Source organism: Galeopterus variegatus, unplaced genomic scaffold (assembly GCF_000696425.1).
Source record: "Galeopterus variegatus unplaced genomic scaffold, G_variegatus-3.0.2 Scaffold1538, whole genome shotgun sequence".
Taxonomy (NCBI): Eukaryota; Metazoa; Chordata; class Mammalia; order Dermoptera; family Cynocephalidae; genus Galeopterus; species Galeopterus variegatus.
In genome coordinates this window covers 171,899-181,207 of record NW_007727649.1, presented here as the reverse complement: position 1 = coordinate 181,207, position 9,309 = coordinate 171,899, and the positions used below count along the sequence as shown (strand labels likewise).

General features: G+C 48.2%; 1 protein-coding gene across 1 annotated transcript in view; it reads right to left on the bottom strand.

The window, feature by feature from the left end:
* SYT13 (synaptotagmin XIII) overlaps window positions 1-3,417 on the bottom strand; it is a 14,210-nt gene extending 10,793 nt beyond the window's left edge. The window contains exons 1-4 of the mRNA XM_008577559.1: window positions 3,307-3,417; window positions 2,998-3,223; window positions 2,092-2,226; window positions 267-568 (exon numbers count right to left, since the gene is read on the bottom strand). Coding sequence (XP_008575781.1) covers window positions 267-568; window positions 2,092-2,226; window positions 2,998-3,223; window positions 3,307-3,417 — 774 coding nt within the window. The remainder of the gene's footprint in view (window positions 1-266; window positions 569-2,091; window positions 2,227-2,997; window positions 3,224-3,306) is intronic.
* Window positions 3,418-9,309: the final 5,892 nt, after the last annotated feature.

Below are 9,309 nucleotides of genomic sequence, written 5' to 3'. Positions count from 1 at the left end.
GGGGGGGGGGGGGGGGGGGGGGGTCTTTGCATGGCTGGCTAGAAGCAAGAATTGGAGCAGACATCAGGAATCCCAAATCCTAGGCTAGGGCCTACTCCAGCCCTCTTCCCTGTTCACGACTCCAACCTTCCTTTAACTCCCATGCTGGGAAGGGCTCTGAAGCTTGGTTCATAAGCCTGGGCCCCTATTTGCTTGGAGGATGCCCATTTCTGCCATCCCCTGCTCCACTCACAGGTTTTACCTTTCTGGCCGATAGGTAACTCTACCTTAGCTGAAGTCTTCAGCTCACCCCACTGGGCGGCCCCCAGAGGCACAGACACCCCATCCAGGCCCAGGCGGAGCTCCCCAGCCACACTGTGACGGGAGAAGCGATCGCAGGTCCTCAGGGTCAGCGTCAGGGTTGCTGTGGGGAGCTCCTCCTCTGCCAGGGGGAGCACCAGGCCCTCCTCCCAGGTGGTGTGCAGCTGCCGCTTCTTCAGGGTCGTCTGGGCCTCCACAGAGCCAGTTCTGCTGGCCACACTGCCTTGGACATAGCAGTCACAGCCTCCATCATGGTCACTGGTCATAGCTGTAGGCAAGGAGACAGTGACACATACATGGGACTTCCTGAGCACACGGGGAGGAGAAAAGCACGCCCTGCTTAGGGCTACAGAATCCAGCTTAATAGTCATGACCTTGGGTGTCTGAGAGACCCCAGGGCTGACCACCCCAGACACTGTGGAATCACTTTGCAGTAAGACATTTAGCAAAAGCTATCATTGAGGGGCCGATGTCAGCAAACGCTGGTCTTCCTTGGAGAACAGGGACAGGCTCAGTGCTTCCCGGGGCCCTTCCAAACTCATGATTCTGAGATTTCCCCGAGGTGTCAGGGCCCACTGCTGATGGCCTTTATTAGTACTGCTGACACTGTAATTCACTTGTTCTGTACTTTAAATATTTGTCATAAACACAACCATTTGTGATGTGAATCAGTTGGCTGCTACCTCATGAGTGTTGTTTTATATTCTGAATCCTGGTGTTTCTCATGCTTCATGACGTGGATTTACCTAGAAATTTGCACCTGTGGTGCTTTTATGACTAGATCCTCAGTGATAATTTCGGAACTGGCTGCTGACATTTCACAGGAAGAGAAGGTGAAGAACAGAGGCCATGAGTCTTAATAGAAAGTCCCATGAGCTTCAAGGGACTGTTCAGCCATGACTCTGTCACTAGCTAGTTGGAGTGATCTTAGGTCATATGAGTTGCCACACCTCAGTTTCCCAATCTTTAAAATGGAACTATTGTGAAGCTCAAATGTAATAAAGTATACGAAAGTGCTTAAAAATCTTAAAATACAACCCAAAGGAAAAACACTTACTCAAAAAAATTAAATTAAATATGAAAGTCCAATTCATTGACCCCATTGCTAGCCTGATTCCCTTGCAACATCTTAGCTTTGCTTCCTGGTAGTATAGTGTCAAGGTGGGATGTCCTGATCCCCTCAAAGAGGCTGCCTGGTTCTTGAGTTGCAGAAGCTTTTCTGACCATTCAGAACACCCTCTGTGTCTAGCACAAAACCCTGTCCAATGTCAAAGTCACATGTGGCAGAGACAGCTGGCTGTTCATTGAAAATTCATTTCCTTTGTTCCTGGACACCCTGCTAGGCTGCATTTCCCAGCCTCCTGTGCAGCTGGGTGTCCATATGACTGAGTTCCAGCCAATGGAATGCGAGCAGAAGTGACGTCTGCCATGTCCAGGTCAAGGTTATTAAAGAGTAATTGTGCCCTTCCTCGTTCTCTTTGTCCTTCCACCTGCTAGAGAGATGACAAGGAGGCCGGAGGGCACTATGAGGCCACAGATGAAAGAAGCCTGGTCCTTAAATCACCATTTGGAGGGAAGATGTCTGTCAGCCAGGAATCCCCACTTTGGACTGCTACACATGAGAGAGAGGGAGAAAAGAAACCTATGTCTGAGTGTCATGCATTTAGGGATCTGTTTGTCAGAGTGCTGATCCAGTGCTCTCTCCAGCTGCAGATGTCCCCTTCCTGCCTGCACAGTAACTCCAGGGAGAGGGACACACAAAAGCCCATGAAAGTCAAGTAAGATCAGTACCTTCTAGGCGAGTCACAAACAATTCAGCCTTCTGCTGGTCATAGTCCAGGCAGTAGTGGAGTTTGGGGGCCTGGTTCCAGCTGGCAGCCTTCTCTGGGTTCCAGGTCTCCATGACACAGACATCCTCCACCACACCTGTTAAGAGAGGCAAAGCTGTCACTGCCTCCCATGCTGGGGTACTGTTTTCCTGATCATATCTTTCCCCTCTCTGCCACCTATGGCACGAATCCAAACCCAAAGCTTCCTAGCTGCATGTACAACAATGGTGGCCATGCCAGGGCCACACTTGTGGTCATGGGCACTGCATTTCAAAGAAACATCATAGCCCAGTGGTTAAGGTGTGGTCTTTGGTGTTGGACATGAACTGCTACATAATAGCTATGTGACCTTGGACAAGTCACTTGACTTCTTTGAACCTCAACTTTCTCATCTTCACAATGGAGGCGATAATAGTTCCTCATTCCTAGAGTGATGGTGAACATTTAATGAAATAAAGCAGAAAAAGTTCTTAGCCTAGGGCCTGACCTGGGGTGAGCTTTCAGCAAGGGAACTGTGACAGCCTGTGTGGGTCTGGAGACCCTGTTTCAGGCAACCCACTCTCAACCCATCTCCAGCTCCACGGTGGATTTAACCATGACTCTTTATAGTTGCACACACGTCTTGAAAGGGATGCTCCACTTCCCAATGGAAAGCTGGAGGCCTGGGAGAAAAGCAGAGTGGCTACATCAGCAGGAATAAAGGACTGTAACTCTGAGGCCCTGTGCACACCTGCTTGCCCAGTGTCAAGTGCCATGGACTTTGGTGCTCTTTGACAGCCCTTAACCAGGCCACACACAGTATCTAGAGAGGCATTGACAAAACACCTGAGTGCTGGCCATGGAGGAGTGAGGGGCAGGAGACCCCTACCATTCTGAGGAAGGATGAACAGCTCCTCTGTGACCTGCCTCTTGAGGCGACTGTCATTTGAGGCCTGAGGGCTGGTAGGTGCCGCAGGCTCCTCTGTGGTCCTCAGCGTGTAGTCTGCATAGTTGATGACCTCTGGAGCCGTCACAGCTGGCCTGGGGCCATACATGTCTGGGAACTTGAGGAGGGCTCGGGGCTGGACAGGTTCCATGGATTTTTTAACATTGAACTGCAAACACAAATCACTGATTAGTCCATGAGGAGACCTTCTGCCTGTTTTCTATCCATGGAAGTAAGATGCTGTGACCTGACCTGTCGTGGGAGGCTGCAGGGAGAGGTGTGGTTCCATTCTGCTCCAAAGAGCACAACCTGCGAGGGTAAAACACCACCTCCAAACCCACCAGAATCCATGACATCATGCATCATGCCAGGGCCCACTGAGATGGGGACCCTGGTCATCAGCTCCTCGTCCTTCCACCCTATGGCTGTGCCCACTGCAGCATCTGGCCTACTCTGAGTGGTCCTGCCTCTGGGGCTCTGATCTGCACCTCTCACCTCTACATTCTTTCTCCTCCCAGTCTCCCTCTCTTATCTCTTCTCTCACTCCCCTTCTCCACTTAGTGGCTCAGAAATGCCAGTGGCTCCCACCATACTTGGAATCAAGTCCAGACTCCTTGCAGTGACCCGTGAGGGTTTGCCTAGCTGATCACTACTCATTTGTCTAACATTGCCCCAAATCCTTCCTCCTTCACTGACAGCCAGCCACGGCTTCTTCTCAGACAGGCTCAACTCTTTCCTTGGTCTGGCTTCTAGCTCCTACTGTCTTCCCCCAAATCACCCACCCCAACCTGCCCAGCTCTTTGCATGGCTGGCTCCATCTCATACCTGAAGTCTGACTGGCTTTCTCTGACTCTCCTATATCAATCAATGCCCTCCCCAAGCCTGTCCCTCCCTATCACCACCTTCTGCTCGTTGCTTTGCAGCACTGATCTCACCCTATATTGTTTTGGTCATAGGCTGGCCTGTTTGGTTGGTCTCTCCAACTTTTGGGTCAGACCCATGAGCAAAGGGATTATGTCTTGTCTTCCCCCTGCCTAGCATAGTGTCAGCTCACAGGGAGCACACAACACCTACCTGTGACTAGGGCTGCCGTGTTCATTTGAGTGGCTTGTGCACTGCACAGAAGTGTCTGGATGAGGGCCAAGCATGGCAGTCAATGCAGCCTGCACACCTCTTTCCAGCTGTGTGCCCTGGTGTAGAGTTTGGTTACTTTGGAAGAAAGGGAATCTTTCTACTCACAAAGACCCACCTGCTTATCAAGCCTTAAGAGCATGGGGCTGCCTCACACAGAGAAGTGAAATCTATCTTTGCCTCCATTAAGGACTTTGTTCACTCCTACTTGAGAGATTCAAAGTTATGTAACAGGCAGCCATGTGGGGACCTGCCCAGTCCCCAGGAAGCTGGGAACTGATGACCAGATCTAGAGCTTGAACTGCTGGCATCCTGGGTGGGCAGCCCACAAAATGGCCTTCAGGCTAAGGCAGTCACAGACCCAGGGCACAGTCTCCCAAGAAGTCTCCTGCCTGCCACCCTGGGCCTCCTGCCACTCCCCTCTCAGTGGCTGTGGTGGACGGGGAGTGACGTGGCTGGCCAGGGGTTGAGGTTGCTCTACCCAGGGGCAGGAGTGACCCAGGGCAGGGAAGTGTGGGGCAGGGGTGGATGCAGTCTTGGAGGAGGAGGGTGCTTAATAGTTCACACCATTTCAAAATTTGTTTATAATGCTTCCACCCTCTACATTTAATTACCCCAGGATAAATCCTGGACATTCTGCCCTGGTTGATAGTCTGTCCCCAGCTATAGGTGACAGGCACATTCCTTGCTTATTTTCATTCACTGGACAAATGGATGAGGTGTGCACAAGAAGGCATGGCAGAGCCCCAAGGGGCAAGAAGCAGGAGCCAGCCTCCTCTGGATGTCCTTTTCCTGCCGGCCCCCGTCATGGCGGTATCTGGTCTTCCGAACTCCCCAAAGAGGTAGAGATTATCCTTCTTGGGGAAACTGAGGCTTACAGGGGCTAAAACACTCCATCCTCCTCTCAGGAACACCACCCAATAGATTATCATGCAACCTAGTAGGGGCCTGATCGAATCTTGTCACTGCCGAGTGTGCCCAGCACCCACAGGCTCTAAAAGCACTTGTTACTTATACAGGGTGAAGTTTCCTGGGATCACATGGCTGGTGAGGGCAACAGCAGGATTAAGCCTAGATCAGTCTAGTTTCAAAGCCCACTGCCCAAAGGGCTCTCAACTTTGTTTCTGCCTTCACATCTTCTCCAGGCATGACACCACCTATCAGAAATATTTGTCATTATCTTGTTAGACCTCACAACTGGTTGCCCTGGGAGGGACCTGTGTAATTTGCAAAATCAGTTCCCCTTTGCACCTCCACCCCCATTGAGAGTGTCTCTGGGCACCAAGGGGGCCCACTTCTAGTACCATCCTACCACTGGAGATGGGTAAGTTTTGTAGGTCATTTTGTCTCTCTGGACTGTCACCTTAAGTGATGAGTGCTTTTCAGGTTTATCCCACCCCACATTCTGAGCCACTTCTTTAGGCTGCTAAGAGGTGGGAGATGCTGTGCTTTACATGCAGGTAGAGGTGAGTTGGGGAGACAAAAACAAACAGGAGAAGTAAATAATGAATATATTTGGTGGTTCAGGACCACAGTGCAGAAGTGGGCAGTTGGCAGTATGTATAAATAACTGATGGTGACCAGGACAGTACAGGCAGAGGCCAATCAGAGGAGTCCATGAGGCCAAGCAGGGCTTCAGGGAGGAGCTAGGGCACAAGCTAGTCCTTGAAGAAGAGGGGAGTTTGAAAAGCAGAGGGAGGGGTGGGGAGAAAGTCTTTGCTCCTGATACCACTCAGCCCATGGCCCTGGGAGGAGATACAGAGAGCAATGGCTAGTGTCCCCATGTCTTTCTGCCCTCCACAAAGTCACATCCACCTTCAATATCTCATCTAAGTCTGATTTACATTTGTTATACAATTTCACAATGAGGAAACTGAGGCTCAGGAAAATCAAGGTTATGCAACTGATCAGTGGTATATGTAATTGAGCCCCAGATATTTTGGATCCAAATTTCATGTATTTCCATTGCCCTACAGCTGCTTTTTTTTAAAAAAAGAAAACCTCTTGGTCTAGGATACTGGATTCTAAGTGGCAGTCACAGCATCCTGGATTTCAGGCCACGGCCAGTCCCTCCTGTTCATCAGGACCAATGAGCTCCCAGAGGCTGCCGGGCCACGGTTCACCCCTGACTTAGAGTCACCCTGTTCTGTCAGTTGTTGAACTTGCTGTGCCCACTCCCCTCCTAACCTGGGCGTCTCTGTAGCTGCTGAGGTGTGAGACATCAGGGACACTCTGTTCACCTGAGAGCAACCCAGATGTGCAAAGATGTAAAACTCCAAGGGAGAACTCAACAACAAAAATCTAAACAACGTGATTCAAAAATGGGCAAAGGACTTGAATAGCATTTCTCCAAAGAAGACATATAAACGGCCAATAAGCACAGAAAAGATGCTCGACATCACAGTCACCAGGAAAATGCAAATCAAAACTGCAATGAGATAGCACACACCCGTCAGGATGGCTACTATCCAAAAAACAGAAAATGACAAGTATTTCTGACTACGTGGAGAAATTGAAACCCTTGTGTGTTGTTGGTGGGAATATAAAATGCTGCTGCTGTTGTGGAAAATAGTATAACAGTTCTTTAAAAAATTAAAAATAGAATTATCATGTGACCCAGCAATTCCACTTCTGAGTGCACAAACTTTCAAAATTGAAAGGAGGTCTTCGAAGAGGTCTTTCCATACCCATGTTCATAGCAGCATTATTTGCTGTAATGGATTGAATTATGACCCCACAAAACTCATTGAAGCCTGAATTATGTTCCCCAAGTTTTATGTATTAGAAACTTCGTCCCCACTGTGACTATTAAAAGAGTGGGAAATCCTATTATGGTAATTGAAAGGTGGAGCCTTGAAGAGGTGATTGGATTATAAGACTGTGCAGTAGTGAATGGATTAAAAGTGGAGGTCAAGGGCATGGTTCTGAGAGCTTTAAAAGGAAAGTGAGTCTGTCTGTCTCTCTCTCTCTGCTCTCTCTACTTCCACCATCTTACAATGTGAGACCCCTGGGTCACTGTCGCCACCACCAGATGAACTTTGGACTTTCCAGCCTCAGAAACTGTAAGCAATAAATTTTATTTTCTTTATAAATCACCCAGTTTCAGGTGTTTTATTCTAAGCAACAGAAACAGACTAATACATTTGCAAGAGCTGGAAGGCAGAAGCAACCCAAGTTATCTAAGAACAGGTGAGTGGATAAGCAAAATGCTGTACATTCAGACAATGGGATATTATTCAGCCTTAGAAAAGAAGGAAATTCTGACATATGCTACAACATAGATGAACCTTAAAGACATTATGCTAAGTAAAATCAGCCAGTACAAAAAGACAAATACTGTATGATTCACCCTAGATGAGATACTCGGAGCAGTCAAAATCATAGTAAGGAGAAGGGTGGTTGCCAGGGGCTGGGGGAGGGGGGAATGGAGAGTTACTGTTTAATGGGTACAAAGTTTCAGTTTTACAACCTGAAAGGGGTTATGGAGATGGATGGTAGTGATGTTTGCAGAATGTTATGAATGTATTTAATACCACTGAACTGTACACATAAAAGTGGTTAAGATGGCAAATCTTATGTCACGTATATTTTACCATGATTAAAAACATAGGAAAAACAAAAAACCACACAGGTCCATGAGTAGAATTTGACCTCCATGAGTGGGAAGCCAGAAGCCTTGGGCTCTGCTTTCCAGTAGTTCAGGCTGAGACAGATGGCATGGGGTGGGGGAACCTGAATCTTCACTTAATAAACAAATGTTTATTGAGCCTACCACAGGCCAGGTCCTATGTAAATGTTAGGAATACAGGAGTGAATAAGACAGATGCTCTCCTTCCCTTATGGGGCTGATGTTGGAAAAGCAGAAATCAATTATGTGCCTAATGATCTGTAAACAAACGCTTAACTTTATCAGAGACTTTGGGTAACCCCTTTCGTGACATGATTAATTCTTTTCACCTAAAGGCTCTTTATTAATTCAGGATTTCATGCTGGGACATCCCTCTTAAAGTAACATTGTAGCACCCAGNGACCAGAACTAAGGCTGTTTGGGTGGTTTGGGGAACCTTTTTGTGTTTATATTTAGTTTCATCCCAGTTCAGTCATTTTGGAAAAGGGCTAGGTTTAATTCCCAGTTTGGCCCAATTTTCCTGATTTTGCATTTTCAATGGGGAAACAATCACTGGGCTCGGTTCTGAGTGAGAATTACTCTGTTGCCTTACGTCTTTACAGAGCCTGGGTCTGTATTCCTCCCTACTCAGTGGGTCTCAATTTTTGTACCCCTGATAACCTCAGGAGCCTGTTACGAGTGCTTGAAATGTACCCCTAGAGCAATAAATTGAGATTTTCTTCATTGTCTACCAATATCCATTTCCTCTTCCCTCCACCTTCCCTACGTCTCACCAGGTTTTCTGGGTTCCACCCCATCCCCAACTCCCAGAGTGAGGTTTTTGGGTCTGGTCCTATCACTTCTTGGTATTATCTTGGTGTCTGTTCGGGCCCAGGGGTTGGCACCCTGTCTTGGAGAAGCCAACCCAGATGGGACAGGAAGACTGCACTCTGTAGTGGAAGAGGTTCTCTCCCCACTGAACAGGAAGCATGTGGCCCTGTCTTGTGACCGCACGGTGAGTCAGCCTTGGGCTAAAGCTGACACAATGGACAGCAGAGTGGAGAGACAGAAAGAACCTGCCTTCCTGATGATAATGTTATTAAGCCACTGAATCAACCAGTGCTGCAATCTGTCCTACCTCTGCACTTCAAGTTACATGACCAGCGTTGTTCTTATTGTTTAAGCTGGTTTGAATTGGGGCTATTGTGCCTCACAGCCAAAGATCACCCCAAACTGATGCACACCATTTTTAACAAGGGTCACTAGAGATCACAGATGATCCTGGAATAGAGAAACTCAGCCTGGGGTAGGACAATGGCCCCTCTTGAGTCTCTCTGCATCCAGCCAAAGGCTTGCTGTTTATCCTTATCCTGACTTATCCTCTGTGGCAAATGGCTGTCTTTAGCTGAGAATGATTTATAGCCCTTGACCAGGCCAAGAACAGAGTCTGATGACGGCTACATGAGTCTCTTCAAGGAGCAAAAGCAGCAGTGATTACTTATCTCATACTCTTGTAC